Source organism: Protomyctophum parallelum, assembly GCF_964188405.1.
Source record: "Protomyctophum parallelum genome assembly, chromosome: 6".
Taxonomy (NCBI): domain Eukaryota; kingdom Metazoa; phylum Chordata; class Actinopteri; order Myctophiformes; family Myctophidae; genus Protomyctophum; species Protomyctophum parallelum.
The window spans coordinates 16,223,236-16,246,695 of record NC_139701.1 but is presented as its reverse complement, the minus strand read 5'-3'; the positions used below and the strand labels follow the sequence as shown (position 1 = coordinate 16,246,695).

The 23,460-nt window shown below is 41.3% G+C and overlaps 1 protein-coding gene across 2 annotated transcripts; it reads right to left on the bottom strand.

Moving 5' to 3' along the window:
* Positions 1 to 284: 284 nt before the first annotated feature.
* On the bottom strand, positions 285 to 17,208 carry actl6a (actin-like 6A). 2 transcript variants are annotated; one of them, XM_083766580.1, is made up of 14 exons: positions 17,075 to 17,208; positions 14,662 to 14,738; positions 12,040 to 12,214; positions 8,867 to 8,967; positions 8,361 to 8,458; positions 8,081 to 8,175; positions 6,395 to 6,516; positions 5,265 to 5,354; positions 4,902 to 4,963; positions 3,647 to 3,761; positions 3,216 to 3,296; positions 2,557 to 2,652; positions 1,920 to 2,006; positions 285 to 916 (listed from the first exon to the last, which is right to left on the bottom strand). In XM_083766580.1, exons 1-14 carry the CDS (start codon positions 17,097 to 17,099, stop codon positions 836 to 838), a joined length of 1,305 nt encoding a protein of 434 aa, XP_083622706.1. In that variant the 5' UTR covers positions 17,100 to 17,208; the 3' UTR covers positions 285 to 835. The 2 variants fall into 2 exon arrangements, with proteins under 2 accessions (XP_083622706.1, XP_083622707.1); XM_083766581.1 differs by having other exon boundaries at positions 6,410 to 6,516.
* Between the last annotated feature and the right edge of the window lie 6,252 nt (positions 17,209 to 23,460).

Below are 23,460 nucleotides of genomic sequence, written 5' to 3'. Positions count from 1 at the left end.
ACCCGTTGCAGAGTACTTAGTGCAATACTGGAGGCCAGTTTTACTGACATGTCCATATGCAGGCTTCTGTCGGATGTAGCCTGGAGGCCTGCAGGTGTTTTGTTAGAGCCAGAGATGGACACAAGCCGACAGACATCACTTCCTCTAGTCTTGTGGTTCATGTTCGAAGCCAGTTAAAATGTGGGACATTTATAGATTAAGGTTGTAATTTGTATTCAGTGAAAACATTGACCAGACGGTATACATTTTCCCTATATGAAATGACAAATAGTCCCACAATTCAGTTAACTAAAAAAAAACACTTTATTTTCAAAAGATGATTAACAAAAGTGAAAATTAAATAGATTTTAGTTGATGTGAAAATCGCATTCCAGTAAGCACTGAGATTTGACTGCCGTTTGCCTATGATAAGCTTATTTCTTACTCCAAGAGACAAACAGCACAGTTCACTTCATACTGTAGAATGTCCACCCACTGACACTACACATTTCTGGTGTCCTGAGGAAACCAATCAAAAAATGTTGCCATTCCTAAATGGACTTTTTGGATAAAGACCGGCTTCTGGAGGACACAGACAATGTAATACAATAAGGCAGTGGAAAGACCAACATGAATAAAGGAACTCACTTTTTCAAAGCAACATTGTTACACTTATTTACTGTATGGCCTAGGTATTCAACATAAAAACAAAGTTAAACAGACATACACAAAGTCCATCAATAGTTATAAAAACAAAATAATGTTCCTGAGTCCAGGGTCAGGGGTGAACTCAATACGATGTTGTGAAGATGAAGACAGTGTCAGAATGAGGCCTGGGAGAAATACAGCCATCAGATCAAGGGCACTTCCTGTCCACACACTGCTTGCCCCCTTCCTCGTACTCCTGTTTGGAGATCCACATCTGCTGGAAGGTTCCCTAGGAGACAAAGGTCACATTTTCACCCCCACTAAAATACTGATGACAAAGTTAGCTAGACTGTGACAACTGCCTGGCATGTCGTGATATGAAAAACATTTTGCATTATGTTTTCCGATTAAAATCCTAGATTATTATATATATTCTTTAGGTTACAGGGAGTAGACGTGAAAAAGGTGGAGGACTTAGGGCCGATTCATACTCCTATGTTACCGCTGTTTCGGCACTGTAGCACCGAAGAGCCGACTTTAGGACGGTACCCGCCCCCCCGAACCTCAAATGACGTCACATTGTAGGCTCTACAGTGCCGAACCGACTTTTATTCGGCTCTAAAATAGTAGTATGAATCGGCCCTTAGGGTCAACATTTCAGAGCAATGGAGTATGGAAAAGAGGTGAAGAAACTAGTGCAAGCCTGTTGGAATGGGTGGAGAAAACGGTCAGGTGTGATAGGAAAGTATAAGCAAGAATGAAAGGGAAGGTGTACAAGACGGTGGTGAGACCAGCTATGTTGTATGGTTTAGAGACCGTCGCACTGAGGAAAAGACAGGAAGCAGAGCTGGAGGTAGCAGAGAATAAAATATTGAGGTTCTCTCTGGGAGTAACAAGGATGGGTAGGATCAGGAATGAGTTCATCAGAGGGACAGCACATGTCACATGTATTGGAGATAAAGCCAGAGAGGCCAGACTGAGATGGTTTGGACACGTACAGAGGAGGGATAGTGAGTCTATCGTTAGAAGGATGTTGAGATTGGAACTGCCAGGCAGGAGGCCTAGAGGAAGACCAAAGAGAAGATTTATCGATGTAGTGAAAGAGGACATGAAGTTAGTTGGTGTGAGAGAAGAGGCAGAGGAAAGGGTGAGATGGAGGCAGACAATTCGCTGTGGCCAACCCCGGAAGGGAAAAGCCGAAAGGAAAAGTTGAAGTAAAAGTAAATTACAGAAATGAATCCCTAAACAGCTGATAATGTGCTCTTAAGCAAGGCACATCACTCATTACTTACTAGTGATGCCAGGATGGAGCCTCCTATCCAAGCACTGAACCGTCGTTCAACTGTTGTGTTGTTAGCGATCAGCTTCAGCCTCATGCTCTGTAGACAACATGTTAGAGTTAGACTAGCAGAACATTAAAAAAATGGTGTTCAGAAAGGCATTTCGATTCAAGTATGCACATTTTTATTTTTATTATTGTAGACTTTATAGTTTTCTTTTCAGTCAGATGATGGTGAAAACTTTCCCTACTCTCTAAACGTGGGGCATACTATGTATGAATACTTTTTGTAGATATTTCTGCCGAACTGTTAATACCGGTAGTTATGTTTATTTGCTGGACAAGATGGCTCCACACAAAGTGAAGGTGCATAAATGCAAATAATCATAATAAAAAAACAAAGACAAGAACCGGTCTTTCAATATCAGGGAGACAAAAATGAAGGAAAATAGTGAACTTGTGAGGAATCAGTGATTATTGGTGGGTCAAAGAGCTTGTCAATTATTTGTCAAGAATTGACATTCTTGACAAATTGACAAGCTCTTTGACCCATGGTTGCAAAAGCCACCTTACTGGCCTTTGCAACCATGATTATTTTTGCATGCACACACAATCAAGTGTCAGACATGGCGGCATTGTCAAGGACTCACAGGAGGGGTCTTCTGAGAGAGTTCTCTGTTTAGTCGATCAGTGAAGCCCTGAATAAGTGTGTTTCCTCCCGTCACCACCACGCTGCCATACAGACCCTGAAAGAGACCACTATAATAGTAAGCAAATCATTTCACCCCCCCCCCCCCCCACCACATAACAAGCAAACACGCTCACACACACCCTTACATACACACACTCTTCTATTTACTTCCTCCTACCGACTCTGCTTGTCGTCATGTGGCTGAGTACAGCCACGCATTATTGCTAGCACGTCAAGTGTTTATGCATTCCTTTGAAGAGGATTTGACTGGCAGTCAATTCCATGTCATGTGTCACACCTGCTTTCACAGAGAGGACATTCTTAAAACCAGTCCACAAAAAAGGGGGCCAAAACCCAGAATGATTTGAATGGCTAAGCTTAAATAAAAATAATTATTTTGTGGAGTGGGTCTGTACTACCAAATCTCTTCACTGGAGACAGATCTACAATCCTACACTGGGAGCTTGTAGATTCTAGATAGTCTCCAACCCGCATTGAATTATTTGTTTTTGTATCACACTTAATGCCTATTATATTTACACCAAGTACTCGATACTGCAGAATAGGAGATACTTTACTGAACCCCCAAATCCACTTTTAAAATTCCCTTATAATTACCGGTCGAATATCGATATCACACATCCCCACGCTGGTGGTCACCACGTGGCCAACTCCTAACATGGTGTTACCAGACAGCCCCTGTGGAAATCAGACAAACATACACAGCTTTACAACAACACAATGGACCTCTTTCACACCAAAAGAACCAGTGGTTATCTGAACTACGTTCATAAATGTATTTAAACACAAACTTGCATACCGGTAACAATAATTTAAAAAATATATAAATAAATCAAATATATAATTGGGTCCAATAGATGAATCCGTAGCAGGACCATATAAATTTCAACTACATTATTTTATTCGCTCACTGTATCCGATGTGTTTACAGAAAACAAAACACTCTAGGACACTTGCTGTGCTATTTGAAAACATCAACCTTATTCTGGATTAAGCAATAGTTGTATTGTAGTGCCAGAGACTCTTACCTTGGCATTAGACGGGTCAAACAGTCCCTCTGGAATCTTAAGTCTCTCTGCCCCAAAATCACAGTTGTAACCATTAGGCAACTCATAGTGAACAGTTGGCATCTGGACTGCTACCCTAAGGAAAGGAAATTGGGTTAGGTTAAACAGTTTCAACCGAATCTAAAAAAACTAGCCCATCTGCAAGCTTACAGTGCGATGCAAGGCGATGTGAGCTTGCACATCATCTATTTGCTACCGTTGTACAAAATATAAAATAGGTCAGAATTACGGAGTAGCCATGCACAGTCAAAGCTGAGGAGTGCTCTGTATATTTTAATTTTTCCACTTCTTCCAATGATCAATCATGGATATATTATTATTATCGCCATTTAACCAACAAAACAGCTAGTCCCATTCTACAAATGCCTCCTAAATCAGTGGTCACTGGTTATCAAACTTTTTCAATATGTATTTGTACACATAAAAATGTGTTAAAAGAATCTGCCACTGGGTGGCAGCAGAGTGTACTGTAGGTAAACCCTGCCAGGGATATTTGCCTATATTTGGTCATTTTCATTTCCGTTTTCCCGGCTTGGAGGCCGTCATTGTAACGATCGGCTTGCATTACCATTAGCTCACAATGTTTACCTTTCGCCAGAAACGATAACATGTCGGGAGTGTTACAAAATCACAAATCTGAACCTCGGATGGATAGTCAAAACCACGGACAGCGCTCAAACTTTCAGAAATACGAGGCATAGAAAATTCTACTTTGAACGGCGGTCTATGGGGGCCGTGCAAAGATGTGCAAAGATCCTGGTGCTGGGGGTGACAGAGGCGTTGCTTAGCAACCGGACCAATGTTAAAAGGTGATTTTCGGCTAAACCGTTTCATATTTGGTCCATGCTTTAGGTACGAACATACCTAGGGGAGGGGGGTCGGAGTATAAATATGTTCGTACTTAGAAATAAAAGAGTTAAAAAATGCTCTTCAGATGTATAAGCTTGCAACGTGGCACTGGCACCAAGTGACACGCTGTGAGCTTGTATATCTGACAAACCTATGTTGCTATATACTGTATGAAGCTCAAATCTGCAAATGACAGATGTTTTCCCGGTTTTAATGAGTTAAGGCAGTAACAACTCAATGAGCAACTAGGTATACACCTAGAGGTAAGGGAAATTGATCGCTAGAATTGAAATCTTCCAGCAGAGAGTTGACACAGCAAAAGATGACTGACAATAGGTTTCAAGATTAAATTCCATAATGGTCTTACTGTTCATCATATGGTGAGTCTGACACCTGCAGCACAGAGGCCTGGAAGTCCTGGATTACAGTCTGTAGATGGCAGCAGGGAAGACAAAAAACAGCACATGATCGTTCACGGCAGAGTTGTCTGGTCTCAAGAGCACATTTTGATGTTGCATTGTGAGTTTGAAGTTGTACAACAAAGTATAATACAGATCTTAACACATTTAGACCGGGAACACCATGTAACTATAGCTTTCAATCCGGGAACCCCTTTTGGGGTTGTTGTTGCTATGTACAGAGAAAACTTCAGGTCAGGATTTAGAAGGCGTTTTTAGATCGGTTATTGCCCGGTTCTAAATATTCCAAGTCAGAAAGGGGTGTTGCTTACATTACACATGTAGTTATGCCAGGAGCGCGTAACTTGAGGTAGTTTCTCTTTCTTCTTCCAGCTAGCCGGTGCACCCTCACGCACAGCATCCTGTAAGGACAAACAAGGTGGTTTTGGACAGTGGCTATTCTCTAAGACAGCAATGAATAGAGTATGAGGGCATGGAGGTGAAAACACATTGCAGGTATATACACAGCACAGATGCACACAGCCATTCTGACCTGGGCACATATCACTAGAGCGTGTATAGAGCAAATACGTACAGCCATTCTGGGTGCATACAGTACATATCACTAGTACAGTTTACAGCTCAGATGCACACAGCCATTCTGGGTACATGTCACTAGTACGGTTATACAACATATAGATGCACAAAGCCATTCTAAGTACACATCACTAATATGGTGAACCAGATAGTGGTGCTCCTGGTCTTTCTGTTAAGCCATACTGTGTATAACGTTTGTTCCAGTAGTCTTATTTTGGCGACACCTGTCAATAGGGAAAGAATGTTCCTAGCACACAAGGATATTTTGGAAAACACTAACACGTCGTCAGAAACAGTATTTATCAATATAAAAATACATAAATGCATTTCCATCCATGTAATCTTTTGGCATGAGTTTTGGGGCTGACACTTGTGAAATTGAAGTGTCTAGAGAAGTTGTCAAAAAACACATTCATGTGGAATGGTTGTGAGAAAAGAAACAGAGAAAGATATCACTTTAATTGAATAAGTTACACAGTATGGCTTTAAGTCTGTTTATATTAACTTGTGTTGAGAGTTGACATAGCCAACATCATTGCATGCAAACATAAATCCAGAAGACATGGATTGGATGAGATCATCATCTAGAAATATGTAGTGTGGTTTAAATGACAGACATAGGATGAGCATTGTGTATATATACAGTATACAGCATGTGGGTTGCAGTGGGTATATCACAAACACAAGCTCGACACACAATGGATCTGTTTGCAGCGTGCATACACAAAATACAAAAATGAAGCACTCAATCTCCTTCAATAGTGCCAAGCCTAGAACACATATTTGTGAAATAAAGTACTTACAATACACCTCCCACCACCGTGAGATAAATAGTCAGTGAGATATGAAAATGGTTTTGACTTACTTTAGCAGGTCTCACCTTTGATGCAATCATGTAAGGAGGGACTATTTCAACACTTAATTCTTGAAATAGCTCTCTACATTGCATGCTCATAAAGTCTCCAGCCAGGGGTGACTTCACAATGCCTATCAGAGGGAAAAATAAAACAAAGTTACTAGTAGTCGCAGACTGAGCACAATTAAATATCTTCCTGCTCATCTAGCTGCAGTGAAACACAAGACAGAATTGCAGAAGCCTAATTTTTGTTGATGAAACTAGAGGAAATGGTAATGTAGAGAACTGTATTAGTGTATTGTATTGGGGACAGAAAGGACAGGCTCATATAAAGGTAATAGATATATCAAGTTCATGCTAGTAAATAAGTATAGAAGACTGTTACTCTATGTGTTGTTTGTATAATTATGTAAAATCAAAGCATAACAACAAACTATTTTCAATCGTGTTGGAGTGAAAAAGGAATGAATGAATAAATGAAAAACTTCATTTCAACATGTTAAAATTCAACAACAATGTCAAATATGTGTTGATGTAGAATTTAAAAATGTTTTTCAAAATAGTGAAAAGCAAAGGAATAAGGGATTAAACTTGGATTTTCTTTGCCGTTCCTAAATTCAAATTAGTTTAGACCATTAGCGGACCTTCACTTTTTGGATACAATGTGCAGAAAAGGGTAAGCAGCATTATTATTATTTTTCTGAACCGCAGTGATAGGGGGTTAGACAGACTGGCAGTGGGTGAAGTTATGTGGCCGTCCACAGACTCCACACAAGCAACTGAACGTGGAGAAAGTTACAAAGCACACAATTTGTGCCAAGGTAAGTTGTTTGTTGTTTATTAGACGATTTATTTAACCATTGTTTAGTAAAAGTTGACGTTAATAGTATGATTTAGTAGCAGGGAGGGTGAATGAGTGACCTCCGCCACCGCCGCTGCTGCCTCCTCCACCTCCAGAATGTGCACCCACAGGAAAAGGAATTTAAAAAAGAATCCCCAAATGTTCTGGGTACCTATGAAGCACTGTTGCAGGACGCCCAACAGCAACGTTTCACCATGGCGTTATTATAGTATGGATGTTGTCGATATGAATACTTCTATTCCTCTTGGGAAAAACGCAGACATAACACTGTCCTCAGTGGAGGATCGCAGCTAGTAGAACATGTTTGTCCTGCTTAGCAACGGTATCGGGGCAGGTGCGCGAGCGGGTGGGGCTTACCGCAAGGTCTATTATGCAAACTATGTGCATAATGCATACACTGTATACAATTATGCACACAAAGTCTGTTAAAGACGGGGACAATCTCAGTGGAAAAGTGACATTTACACCGGTATTTTATATAAAATGTTTTCACTTATTATAATTTCAACTTTATTGAAACAAGAGCTGTTATGACCATTGTGTTTTACTGGAAAATTCCATAGTGTGGCAATTATTCTCAGCCATTGCTGAAAAGATCACCCAAGCCTATAGATGGGGACACAAGAATCATTATGGGAGTTGCACTTGCAGTTAAGTTAATAGTTAAGATTCAAGCAGGCTTGAATCTTAACATTTGCAATGTTAAGTTGTCAGTGAACCAAATGAGCCAAATGATATCGCCTTGCAGTAGACACTGGAGGAAAGGCTAATACAGGACCCTTTAGACAAGTGTCACTCAACAAAAATTACATTCTCCACTTGATGACAGTCACCTTGCTGCAGGACGTAGCCGTCATGTACAGGAATAGCTGTGGTGTGTGTGGCCCCACTGTCCAACACCAGGCCTGTGGAACGCCCATTGGCAAAGCTGAGATCCTCAGAGTCAAGGAAATGTTACAGTAAATATTTTGATGGACAGAAATCAGATATCATGTCTAAAGGGCCATGTTAGATCCTCCAATCTCCTATCATATAAATACTGATAATCTGTGAGCAAATGTGAGCTTTGTTGCTATGATTGTACTGCAATGCGGGGACTGACGTAAAGGATACGAAGACAGCACCGCTGTTTTACAAAGGAAGAAAGCAGGAATGTTGTAATGCTCGAACATCAGTTCTGTCAGCTTCTCCCGCTTCGCTCGCGTGTTCCACTGCAGACAGATAGAACAGACCATCGTACCATTCACATTAGATCACAGACAGAACAGACCATCGTACCATTCACATTAGATCACAGACAGACCAGACCATCGTACCATTCACATTAGATCACAGTATTCTTTATCAAATAAGGTTTATTGGAGATTCAAGGTACACAGGAGGATATTGTACTTGGCATTGCAAGAGTTTCCCATGATCACAGGATCCTTAGAACAACATACACTAACGCAAATGGCCTCATATAGCCCCCTCAGTTTTGAAAGGCATCTGCCACATTCGATATTTTATCAGCCACTAAGACATTTTAGTGTAGGATCTGAATAATGACTCACTCACAGACAGACACATTTGGCTGCTTGATGACACAAATCAATGTTGATCAGGCCTCTTATACTTACTGAAGCTTCTGACATGAGCACTGGGTGCAGACTGGGCTCGGACTTGAAGTGCATCTTATAGGTGTGATCTAGAATGGCCTGGAAGCTGTCCCAGTCCTCGACTACACAAGGGGTAAGAAAAGAGAACATTGATTATGTATAACATATAATTATGTTCCATGTGCTTTTTCACTGAGAAACTATGACTAAGGATGCTTTCTATTGCATGCAATGAGGTTGAGTTTTTCTAATTTGGATACAACTTGATTTCCAGTGTAAAATTACTACTGATGTTCTTTAACCATTAACCATCAATCAATCGATCTTTATTTCAGATTATAATAGGTCCATATGCATAATGCATGCTCTACTTAGGCATGGTTAAAGGCTAAAGCCATTATAATTTAAGTCCTTCAACCTCGCCATAAAACTGAACATCAGATTCCTGAGAACAGTATAGAGTGGGAAGTGGGAACACCACTGTTTACAAACAATTGGCTGACACTTGTCCACCTCAGAAGCCTTGACATCATCACCATAGCCCAAACCACACCAAAGGGTTGTGTTGGGACAAAGCGGTTTTTAAGGTAGACCACACCAACTCTGTCCCAAGTCCCAACCTGACCCTTTGATGTGGTTTGGGCTTTACACACATAGAATGTACATCACATGTTGGCTTGTGCATAAACAGTACTGTCTCAGTCTGAACATCATCACCACCACATAGGTCATCCCTAATGATGTGACCCAGATATTTGACCTTGTCTTTTCTAGCAATGATGGCTTTGTTTTTTCTTATTAAAGTTGGTTCAAGTATCTCGGGGTCTTGTTCACGTGTGAGGGGAGGACGGAGAAGGAGATCAGCCGGAGAATCGGAGCGGCAGGGGCGGTATTGCAGTCGCTGTACCGCACTGTTGTGACGAAAAGAGAGTTCAGCCAGAAGGCAAAGCTCTCGGTCTACCGAGCAATCTTTGTTCCTACTCTCACCTATGGTCATGAAGTGTGGGTCATGACCGAAAGAATAAGGTCGCGAATACAAGCGGCCGAAATGAGTTTTCTTCGACGGGTGGCTGGCATCTCCCTTAGAGATAGGGTGAGAAGTTCAGTTACACGAGAGAGACTCGGAGTAGAACAGCTGTTCCTTCGCCTGTAAAGGAGGCAGTTTAGGTGGTTCGGGCATCTGGTTAGGATGCCTCTCGGGCGTCTCCCTAGGGAGGTCCTCGGCGTGGTTGAAGATGGATGCATGGAAGTTGGTTCCTTCCTTTCCATATGTAAAGCATAACGACATAAATCTGAGCTATTATTATCATTGAGCACCTTGTTTGGTTTTGCTATATAAAGTAAACAGGTCCTCATTCATGAGTGAAGACAGACAGTCACCGTAAAAGTACTGAACAGTTAACTTGCACAATGAGACCCTCGCAGTTCATACATTGACTTGACTACACAATACACATTCGCAACATTAATTTAATGCACATTTAACGTCACTGCCAACAGTTAAGCCACCCCCTCCAACGAAACCAAGTGACCTTGAATCTCATAGGCACATGCCTGCAGAAGAACCAACGTCACACATAAACGTGTACCTTTTGGCATCATCATTGGGTCAGATGGCAGAGAAAGTAGAGCAGTGGGGGATAATTTGAGCGACAGGCACCAATGTTCCAGGTCATCTCTCTAAGGGGGCCTGCAATCCCACAGCTCAGTTCTGCCGCAATTAAGATTGGGGTCACAGTCTTCTCTAAATAGACCCACAGCTATACCCCTCCTGGACTGGATTTTTGATTAGCATAGTCAGCTACAGTATGTCAGTGTGTAGGAGTACAATGCTCCACACGTCCCAAACTCTTCTCCCTTCTGGCTCCAAAACTGTGGAATGCACTTCCCATTGCAGTCAGAACTGCAGCATCACTCCCAATCTTCCGCCGTAGCCTGAAAACCCACCTTTTCAGACTCCATCATGGCCCAGCATTTCTGTTGGCTTAGATAGCATTTGACACAGACTTATAGCATGTTATGTAGACAGCACTATAATTGTATTGTATATAGTCATAGCACGCCATAGTACATATGTATAGCATAGTAGTAAATATGTATAGTTTATATGTATAGTGTATGTATAGTTTCATTATATAGATATTCCACTGTTACTTTCTTAGCTTACGCATGTTTCATGATATTGATAAATGCTTTTATGTGATGTATTCCCATGCTTTTGTTCTTGCTTAAATGTAAGTCGCTCTGGATTAAGAGCGTCTGCTAAATGCCTAAATTGTAATTGTAATTGTAATGCTCCATATTCAGTCACACTTCTGAGGGGACTGTGCAGTCTAGCAAACACAGCTGTATGTTTAGAGCAAGTACAACCAAATTGGAGTGTAGAATGTAAATATTCATTTGAATTTGAAGTGCATGCTTTGGGGGGGGAAAGAAAGTAAAAGAAACTAAGAAAGCAAAGTAAAGAAAGGAGGAGATCTCTTAATAGTAAAGCATGACTGTTGTGTTCCACCTAAACAATGTATTAAAGCACAAGACTCAATCTCAGACAAAAGCAATGTAGTGATTATTAGTTGTCATCTTTAAAGAAACTTATATAGCATGGAGGAGGCAAAATGGTCACGTTTATTTAAATCTATTTGAAGCCAGAAACAAGATATCCTTAGGTTACAATGATACTGTAAGTAGGGCATGGAAAGGTGACAAAAGTCTGCCATATCAGTGCAATATTTCGATCCTCCATGACTGACCAAAAAGACTATTGGCAGTAAATGGCTCATCAGATCAAAATGTAAAAATGTTTAGGGTACCGGTATTCACACATGCTTGCACATTACAGACACATCCAGTTGTGGAGTTCAACACTACAAATGCTAATCAGGAGTGTCTTGTAATAGCTACCGACCACAACAGTACACTGTGTGTGAACTGTTTTCAACAATCAATATATGTCTCATTCTGGGTTGGTGAAATGGGCCATTGTGTCACATACCAAATTCTAGCTTTCTGTGTAAATGTTTTGGTTAAACTAGATTGATAGGTGTTGTAGTCTTTGTAGGACAGCTTATATTTGAGTCCGTCTGTGACTGTGACAGAATCTGTTTGTGATCATTGTGTCATTTTGGAAAGCAATACACATCTGTATATCAGCTGCTCAGCATATATAACTGACAAAAAAACAACTGAACACTTACTCATGCCATTCTTGAGCGGTGACATGACCTCCATGTTTTCTCTGGGCACCCTCAGCTGGTTGGTGTCAATGTAATAGGTGGTCCCGCTCTGCTTGCTCTTCTCTCCGTCCGTCTCCATGGGAGTGCTGCCATCTTCTCGGTCCAGAGTCACACCGATGACCGTAGGAAAGTCCGCCTGAACCGGGCCCAAACCCAAAATAAGGACAAGATGAGTCAGAACAAGCTCTATAACACAGTCTGGTGAGTTTAGATGAAGTTTCCGAAGAAAGACATGAAACGCCGGCTTCCAGTTGAATCGAACCAGTCCAGTGCACTTGTTCTGATTATGTGGTCAACACAATAGCCTGTCAGCCTCAACATGCCAGTGGTATCATTGACGTGATGTTCCACAATACTGTATCTCTGCTCAATGCCCATGTTGTTACTTAACCGACTAGACTTGTGCTCAATATTCTCTTCAGCATAGCAGGCCTACGTTATCACCAGAAAGTCCATAACTCCAGTTTTAGATTATCTCCATTGATATGCATCTACACCTCAGCAGCCATTGTAAATTATGTTGAGGGGTGTGAATTTAAGGGTTGTTCTTAATTGATGCATGTGCGTGACTGCGTGCTCCAAAGAAATCTCTGGGCAGACGGCGTGGTACTGCATGCAATGACCAATGCAACACTTCCTAGACTAGACCACACACACACACGCGCTTCTGACATTTGCCATGCCACCTATACAGCAGGACCCAATGATCCATTACAAAATGTAAAGCAATAGTACAATGGTGTCTTCTTACTTTTTAGCAAGCGATAGATAGCTACTCTCCCGCAATGAACTATACATTATAATGCCCGACTAGTACAAGCATCGAAAATACAAATCTACATACAAGCTTGATGCGTGACACCGGCAAGAAAATAATGTGAGTATAAACCAGGCTTATCCACCCCTGATCATTTCCAATGTGTCGACTATTAGGATAGCTAATCCTAATAGTAGACACATTGGCCCAGATGGTTAGCTCAACCGTTTGGGCACCTAGGCTGCTGAGCCAGCCTGACAGCGTGCCGCGAGTTCGACCCCCGATCCCGACGGCCTTTGCCGCGTGTCTTCCCCATTTCTCTCTCCATGTCCTGTCAGATTACTTTCAAGTTTCAACCTATCAATAAAGCATATATCTATTTTGCGTCCGAGCATAGACGTCACATGGTAACGCCCCGCCTGCCTCTAATTGGCCTACCGACACTGACCGTCTTGACTGTCCTCCAAGACGCGAGGTTACTCCGTGGTGGGAAATAATACAAGAGAATGACAGCTTGGCAAGCGCGACAGAATGCGTGTACTGGTAACTAACTTTTTTTATTTTTGTAGAAGAGGCATTATTTATGCCGTTTGCTTTGATTGAATAATTGATTGAACACACGTGTACGTTGTACTATGATTTGATTTGGGTGTGTTCTAAATAAAGTGTTAGTGTTGATTATCGTCTATTAATCTAATTATAGTAAACTAATACTATTATACTAAAAAAGATAAAGACCAAGTGAAAATAGACCTTTTTACAGTACAATAACGTTTCAAGTTTACACATACAAATAAATTACACAATAATCAAACACTTTATTTACAACACACCCAAATCAAATCACATTATTACGGCGTACATGTTCAATCAATTATTCCATCAAAGCAAACGAACTTACAGTTCTCTTGTATCATACCGTACTTGTATTATTTTCCACCGCGGAGTAACCTCGCATCAGACTATCCAGCATAGCTATATCCACCTCAGTCGACAGTCAAGACGGGCAGTGTCGATAGGCCAATCAGAGGCAGGCGTTGATTTACCATGTCTATGCTCGGACGCAAAATAGATAGCCGTTAAGTGTTTTTGATACGGTCGGTCATAGGTTAGTCAGAAATGTATTTTATCCAATATGTTTAACATGATACTCAAGGGCTTTAAATCCTTGTGCAGCATAATTTATATAAGGAGTTGCGGACTTGCGGTAGTTGAGAGCGTGTTCAGCCACCACACCACAATTTCACGCACAGACAGTCTGAAGTGTATCTCCATTATAATTGGCTGAGCAGAGGTGAATCTGAGGTGAACACTGGCTACTGACAGATGATCTCATTCGCTGACTATTGCACTAGGGCTCATTTCAGCATTGACACTCTGTGTGTGTGTGTGTGTGTGTGTGTGTGTGTGTGTGTGTGTGTGTGTGTGTGTGTGTGTGTGTGTGTGTGTTTGTGCAAATCAAATTTGTGATCAGTACCATTTAACAAAGTTCAGCTTTTAACATGCACGTCTTTTGCGAATAAAATGAAATGGGTAAACAGCTGGTTCGAAGCTGGTTTGTACCCATTAAGACCCCACCATCCCAAATCAATCACTGTTCCACTGCCGTATAGTATATGAAACAGACAAGTACCCATAGCTTCCTGGGACACAGTCAAGACACAGAGAAGGAAAGAGCTCAACTCAATTTATGCCACCTGTCTCCAGAGTGATAGTCCTCATTTTTCTGAAGATGGCGTTTTCCTCCCATGGGAAAGTAAAAAGTCATAGAGGAAGAGAAGAAGATACATAGTTATTAATCAGGTCATTATGCCTGGTCCACTTACCTTGGGACAATCTTCTCCCGCATAGCCAGCTCTTACTGAATACGAGCCAATATCAAAAACTAGAGCTCCCACCTCATCTGAAAAAGAGACAATAGTGCAATGAGACAACAGAAAACGCAAGACCTTACGTTATACCAAGATGCAAGACATCATCATGTCTAAGAACCGTTCTGGGTGTATGTATGTATGCAAGTCAGTTTATCTGAACCTACACTATGAAAGACCTGTGTTATGGACTTACTCCTGCCAGTGCCATTGACACGGCCTTAGAGTGGCTCAGTGGCTGCGTACTCCAGTGGCTCCTAATAGTTAGGATGGGTCAAATTCAAAGGATGCATATGGGGCTTCAAACAAGTATAACTTAACCAAAAGGTCTTGCATTAGATGAGGTACCCAACTGATTGACAACACTGTAAGTGTAACCACTAACAATGTGTCATATCATGTAAATCACTTCATTTCGGCCCTCTGTTGATTCTGTGCAGTGAGCTAGGGAACACACTGGTAGCTGTTGTTGTGTAGCACTGTGCAGGTCGTTCAATGATCACCACATTCTTGGTAGACTCATATCCTATGACAGGAATATGGCTTTAAATAATCAACTGACCAGTGACAGAAAGCAACATGGCATAATTCCTGGGAACAAGGCGATAGAGGTGTGTATAGGTGAGCCTTGTTGCTCATCACCAGATGACCTCAGTATTCTGGAACTTGTCCACTAAACTGCATGTAGCCCAGGGGTCTTCAACAGGGGGAGTTACTACAGGTGGTGGGGGGGATCCGATGGCAATTCCGACAGAGCATTAGTCCGACATGCAGGACCAACAATCAGACTACAGCTCGAACATGCGCTGCTCCTGTGCTTGCGGTTATGGTTAGGTTAGCCCTACAAGCAGAACCCAATGCTACTGAAGTTTCTGACATTTTTTAGACCCAGAGCATGGGGTCCTATTCCACCTCCACCCTGCCACCGGGTACGCACACATAAATAAACGGAAACGGAAACGTCCTTCTGCGCTCTTTGACGGCTTCTTTTCCTTTGAGGGCTTCTGAATCTGTGAACTATAAGTACCTATAAACACCTCATTGTACCGCCTATCTGGCTAGCTAGTGGCGCTATAGCTATGACAGAGCAGATCAGAGGCAGGAACGTAGCCGGCACAAGCCAACCGCACATCGGGAGGCGGTACAATAAACGGTAAATAAACAAGAAGAATCAAAGCGACCAAATCGGTCAAACAAAGATTACGGCTTCCGCGCCACAGGAGATATTCGCAGCGGTATTTATAGGTACTTATAATTCACAGATTCAGAAGCCCTCAAAGGAAAAGAAGCCGTCAAAGAGCGCAGACATGACGTTAACGGCGATATTTATGTCCGCGTTCTATCATTTCAATACGAAAATATAGGACCCTACGCAAAGTGACATCCAAATTTCAGAAAAGCTTTACGGAGGGTTCCGAGAGGGGTTAGGTAGACTGTCAAAACAAATAAAATTGTCTGAACTAAAGGAACTTTTTTTTAAACAACTTGAACCCTAGAATCCCTATTCAGAGGATTAATAAATAGATAAATAGAGCCGAAAATAAATAGCAGATTTACAAGCACACATCGCCTTGTGCTGTGTAGATCTCCTCTGAGAGGTCTGGTGTACAGGGAAAAAGGAGCCAAAGGTCAAGTTTACTAAGTATTGAAGGGTTTAATTAAGACAAGTGGTCCAATATCTGAAAATACATGTTAACATGCATCCAACATATTAAATTAATAGATGATAAGTCAACAAACCAAAAACAAAACATTAATTTACAACTAGACTAGTGATGTCAAACAAGTCTACAAAGCCATCTATGAACGTTTAATCTGCAACATGATTTTATACAATATGTAGTGGAGGTGCCTGCTTCATCTCTCTCTCGGCTAAGGGGTCCTTGGCCTGAAAACGTTGAAGACCCCTGCTGCAGAGCTCTAATGTATCCTAAGTGATAATTATCATGGGCATTTCGGGTGACAACTGACATCCAGACAACCTCGTACAGTAGTTCGTTAAGCGTTAAGACTTAAGAGACTCATTAGGCCAGCCCACTTTCATTCATTCTTTAGCCTGCTGCCCGCTGACTGCTAATGGTACCGGCGGCTCAGTCGGCTGGCTCATTGTTAATCATAATTCAGTAAGGCGAGACAGACAATTTATTTTAAAAGAAAAACGATGATCGGTACTATTGTATTCACGTATCCACTGTTTACAGTGAGTAAGAGCACTGTACAAGACAGTTTTGGTTTACATGTTGTTAGCAAAGTTAGCAAAGTAGCCTAAGGTGCTAGCTAACGAATGCTAGCATTAGGGCGAACAAAACGGAATAGCGTGATTGATATAATAATTTCAGAATATGTTGTCCTGGAAAATGACACTCACCGCCCCCATACACTCCGCCGCTCATTCTTTAAATATTAAAACAAGGTAGTACCGCTTCTGGAATCTATTACTATTACTAGAAAACAGCGCTGAACGGCAATCACAACAAAAGAAATTCATGAACATGGATCAACTTAAACTGATGGCGCCACTAAGGCAAGCTATCCAACCAGAAAGGCAGAATGACTGTTTAGTGGTGACGTCAGTATCAAGCGTGTGAGAGAGTTCACTCCAAAAGCCACCAGACGACTGAGAGACGAGCAAAATATACAAAACTAATATAGAGTGAGACAGTGAGTTGTTGTTAAAATATAAGTTATAACTATATGGGGATGATTGTAAAAATCATCAACAATAATGTTTAAGTTACGTTTACTGTGTGCAGTACTGGCTTTGGATCAAGATTATAGGCATATGATTTTAGCGAGTCTGACTTTTACTTTCATTTATGATAATAATTTCAAACTCGATCATCTACTACTGATCCAAGGCTAGTGCAGTACAGTCGATGCATGGCAGTATTTGGCCACAGTACGGCTACAGTAATAAAACCTATATGAATAAAACTCTGCTGCTATTTAACTAACATGTAAATATGTAAACTCACATTGTCAAAACACTAATCATTAATAAATACGAATTAATTGAAATATAGACCCGTGTGGATGATGAGCGATTACTCTCCTGAGACACATAGATATGCAGTCTGTGAGTTCGACCCTGTCAAATAATCGTTTTGTGTTAAAAAGTTTTTAACTTATTGACGTTAGAGTTCGTAATGTGAACACATGACATTGTACAAGGTGACCATGGTGGTTTTGTTTTGCTGTTTTTTATATGATATAACCAGTTGATGGCACTGTAGCTTTAAGAAGACATAACGATTCCACAGTGCTTGCGTAAACGTAAAGATAGGTTTACCAGGAGTGGGGTTCGAACCCACGAGGACACTGGGTCCATTGGATCTTAAGTCCAACGCCTTAACCACTCGGCCATCCTGGTGCCATATGTTGACATGGAGTTGCTTGCTACAAGAAACAAAGACTGCCGGCCCGAAGCAGACAACCCGCAACACTAATTTAGAACGGTAAATTCGTAGGTGGAACTAAGGCTCACACTCAAAGAAGGAATGCCAGCACTCAATAAATGTCCTTTTTCACTTGATTATGGAAGTCCCACTTGGCCGAAACGCGTACATTGGCTCTCAGAGGTAAATTACATGAAGTCGCTTGCTGAAAAGAACTACCATTATCTACAAGCTAATAATATAACTGATCTACAGGCTACAAACTAACTTCACATTCTCATGTAAAGTTAGTTAATTTGTGGGCACTCATGTGGGCACTCATGGGCACCATGGACATCTGGGCACCATCTTTTTTGGATGACTGGGCACTTGGACAACTGGCCACTTGGACGAGTGGGCACTAGGACAACTGGGCACTATAGGGATATGTGGGCTCTTGGACAACTGGGCACCTTGGACGAGTGGGCACATGGACAACCGTGACTAGGGACATGTGGGCACTTGGACAACTTGGACAACACTGTGTGTGTGTGTGTGTGTGTGTGTGTGTGTGTGTGTGTGTGTGTGTGTGTGTGTGTGTGTGTGTGTGTGTGTGTACGCACGCACGCGCGAGCGCGCGCGCGCGCGTGCGTGCGTGCGTGTGTATGTACTGATGTGTACTGATTTAGTTTTGGGCTGTCAGACAATTAGGAGGTAATACCATGGTCTTATCTGGTGTTTTGAACATGGGGTGCACCAATATGTCAACTCATAAATTATAGTCAAATATCACAGTGATTCAGCTGTGAGGTGACTGACCTGGTGAGCCATTTGATTTGAAGAGGGCAGAATCAAACAAGCCACAGGCATAACGTCTTTGTGATGATGACGTCACAGTCATGCACTGACATTTCTAAAGATTGGGAGTTCTCTATATGCTAGAATGGAATGAGTCACATCTGAGGACATTTACAGCAAGTTAATTCATGTTGTTTGTTGTTTGTTGCACCCCTGATTTAAGTCACTGGGATTCCCCTGGACCTATGCTCTCACTTCTTGTCTTTCCATTAACTCGGCAACCTCTCAAACCAAAACTGAGTATCAGGCATAGGCTACGGAGTATCAGGCATAGGCAACAGAGCTACTCCACCCCAAGGTATACACAAGACAACTTAGGTCTTCAGATAAAGGCCTTCTTATCATCCCTACTACCAAGATGAGAACAAAAGGTGATCGAGCCTTCTCATCGATAGCACCTACACTCTGGAACGAGTTACCTCTTAACTTAAAAAATGCAGTCAGTCGACACTTTTAAAAAGCTGCTAAAAACACACTTGTATCGTAAATATTTTGGTCTACTATATTGTTTATCTCTATTTTTTGTGGAGTCTTGTTCTGCCTGTATATATTTTCATGTATTGTTTTCTGTTGCTTTGTTTCTTATTGTTATTGCTGTTTTGCTGTTGACTGTGTTTTTTATAATTTTACTTTGTACAGCACCTAGCTTGTAACTGTTGTTTTGAATTTATGTTTATTAAACATAAAAAAATGCTCAAATATTTCAAATTTCACTCAAAACTAATACAAAATTGTGCTTCTTGTTTTTAAATCATTACATTTTTCCATAGTATGTGTGTGTTAGTGTTACTGTCCACTCCAGCTGTATTCATTTGGAGAGATACAGTAGCTACTTGGCCTTTCACATCAGCAAACTGGGATACACAATCGCTGTCACGCTTCTCGAGAGTGTGACTCCAACATTACATGAGAGGCATTATCACAGAAATTACGAGGGCACTACAGCAAGCTGCCACTGTAATTGTCTCTCATGGGCCAACAATAGCACAGAGATTAGACAACACCCATACCAGGACAAAGTAAACTGTATGCAGTTATGCTTTCGTTTTTAGCAGATTCTATCGCCATCAGGCACGGACTGGCACAGAAAATCGGCCCTGGCATTTGTGATCTTCACCGGCCCAAAGACGGCTCAAAGACGCTACTATGTATTTTTTTATTACTTTTTCTTTTTGTTTTGACAAAACCCCGGCCCCATGACTGCCTAGCCCTTCTAGCATTTGCCAGAATTGCCAGACTGTCCAATCCGGGCCTGATCGCCATCCATAGATTTCGCACAGAGGTATTGTTGGGAAGCTTGAGCGTCATTGTTGGTCCATTTTACGTTTGCTAATATTTATGCTTTATGGTCTTGGTCATAAAATATGTGTTGCCTTCTTTGTTTAGTTCTGGGGACAGTTAGAGTCTGATTATCAAGTACTGTCATTTGAATAAAATATAGGGAAATCATTTGGTCTGGAGACACATAAGAACAACTTTGCTATATTGCTGTTGCCACTTGCTCCGCGTTGTGGCGTTCAGAGAATAGGTTTTTAGGCCGTTTAGACTCCCATTGGCAGCCAGTCATGACTAAGTCGCTAGGAGGCAGACAATCATGAATAGGTTGTGTTTAGAGTCGTCTTTACGGTCGTCAGTAGTGGTGTGTGCAAATTTAGGCCAGGCTGCTACGCACCTGGGAAAAAGAAAGAAAATGAAAAGTAGCTCAGTGTGTACAGAGGCCATTTGGTAAACAGATGGTCACTGGTTCGCCTCCCAGCTTATCCAGTATACATGTCAAAGAAAGTGTCCCTGAGCAAGACACTTAACCCCTCACCTCTCCCCTGAGTGCTCATCATGACCACCTGAGCAGTCATCAGCTGGGTGAAGCTGAAATCGAATACCCCCACTGCATTAACAAAGGTCTCCCCTTCTCTCAGAATAAGTGCACATGTGATTACAATAATGAATGTAACAGGAAGCTGCTGCAGCTTCTAAATACCATGAATGATGAACTCAGACACTGGGACCATCATTTGTCAAATGAAGAGTTGGTGGACGACTGGCTGGCAACTAACCGTGCCACTCCCAGTCAGCAAGCACGCACGCACGCACGCACGCACGCACGCACGCACACACACACACACACACACACACACACACACACACACACACACAAATGGACAGAAAGAGGAAGAGAGATGTGATGGCAAGGCATGCATATTTTAAGTCACTTCAGTACTCTTCAAGAGGGGCCTTTTTTTCAATGATCCATTATGCATAGCAGCTCTGGTTCTCCCTGGTATTTCTCCTACCTTCTTGACGTCAGTTGCCATTTGTAAGGGTTGCCCTGGCAACGGCCAGCCTCCCCTGGAGATATGTCTGCCGGATAATACGGCCCTGATAAAGCCTTTTAAGGCTTTACTGTTGCTACATCTTTTAATTGCCTTTGATACACTGGAAGTATTACACGGAGGTCAATGAGGTGCATCGCCAGTTCGCCACACGAAGAAACAAAATGGGAATGTGTGGATAGAAATAGGTGAAAAGAAGCTGCTTTAGATTGACGTCGCATTATACCCTCTACTCTTGATTCCATCACCCGCATATTGGGACCTTACACTGTCCTGTGCAACTGATTTAGATATTACCGGTATTATATTATTGTATTTACTGTATTTCTTTACTATGCCATATGCCATATACTTTGATGTTGATAATCTGACACTTGGAAATAATGGTCAGCTCAACGTGGCGCTTCTGAGCAATGTGAGGTTATAACAATAATCAAATATTATGTCAAGATGCGATAACATGCAAGTTATTCCATGAACCATCACACTCCCAGCTGTTCTGTGGAACTCAGTGCATGTTAAGAGTAGATTCAAATCTGTTACCACAACACAGGCCGTAGTATGTTTGCATATTGGACAGCGCAACAAATGAGATACTGTGCACACAAAAAGCCTGTAATACCTGTTGTGTAAGGAAATCTCTACAGCGGAATGAAACAGCATACATTCAAATCATTCCACAGAGCTGATTTGAGTGTTGCTGTACATTTAGGTCTACAGTAATATCAGTTTACTAGCTAGGTTGTGTTTTCATCTATGCAAAAAGAAAACATGTTACGGAAGGACAAGAGATAGATGAAATATGCTTAATTTATATTCCAATACACGATGGTGTTGCACACCAGAAATAAGCTTACATGTTGCATCTATGAAATGTAAATTGGGCTAGACTGTACATGGAGGATACCTGGTCCAAGCTCCCAGGGGCTATTTATAGAACAGGCAGCATGTGTGTTTTTTTCAAACACCAGGCTATTGATGTGCTATTTTTACAGTGTCAATTCGTTCCCTCCCTCTCCTTTCGGTTGCCAAGCAATGGTGTAAGGGACCCGATTGGCTGCAGATGTGCTCTTGGACACCTTGACTCTGATTCTCAGTTGGCTAATGAATTCTCTCTCTCTGCTGCTCTCTAGAGAGCAATAATGCACAGCAGCAATACTAGTTTACTGGTTTATACATGAATGTCCATTTAAATCATTTTCACTTTTCTTATAAGCCAAAATATTAATATGACATGGTATGGGTTAGGAGTAGCCTACTACAGTACAGTACAAAATGTGACAAACTCAAGGAATATACATATACCGTAGGGGTATAGGTGTGATTTGCAAATAACTATGATTAGTTGGAAATGACTGATATGTTCATTGAGCAACCATACAGCTGTGGATTTATAAATTAAGCAACTTCAGACATAAACGGAAAGAAAGATTCCATTCCAAAGTGATATGTTATCCTCAGGTTATTGTCACATCTTGTTTTATTTTACAATACCTCCTTACTATGTCATGTGTATGTCCCTTTAATCACTGTAAATATAATTAATGCATGGATTTGTTTATATCCTGTATAGTCCAAACAATAAAAATCATCATTTACCGCAATTTATTTAATCTAATTCATCCTATTTAAAACAGCAAATTATGATTCTGAATGGACATTGGTCATCTTCACGGATCGGCTCTCCAAAATGTGTAATCATAATAGTAAAGCCAACAAAAGACTAAGCACTACTAAATCTGTTATCATCTCTAAATCCTAATCCTCATAAAGCATACAGTACATGTCAGTGGAAATGGGATTGGCGGGTTTAATCTATTGCTGCCTGTGTGTGAATTCAATTAGGCTTCATCTGACCTAATGCTATTCCAAAAGGAAGCCAGGGAAGTTTCATCTGTCCTTCATTGATTATGGCTTGTGCAGAGATAAAACAAAAAGGCCTACATATCCCACTGCTCTCACACATTAAAAATGTATATTTTGTTAATGGAGAGATTTCTTCAATGAGCCTATATTTCCATAAGGTGACTGAGAGCACATAATAGTGTGGTGCGAGTGAAATCCTCTTTGTCACAATTTGTATAGCTTTACGTTTAGATGTTGTTGTGACTTGTGATGATGATGGAAAATATTATGTTAGTAAGTGATGTTGACAGAAGACAAGACTTCTACACACTTTCATTTCCACTACA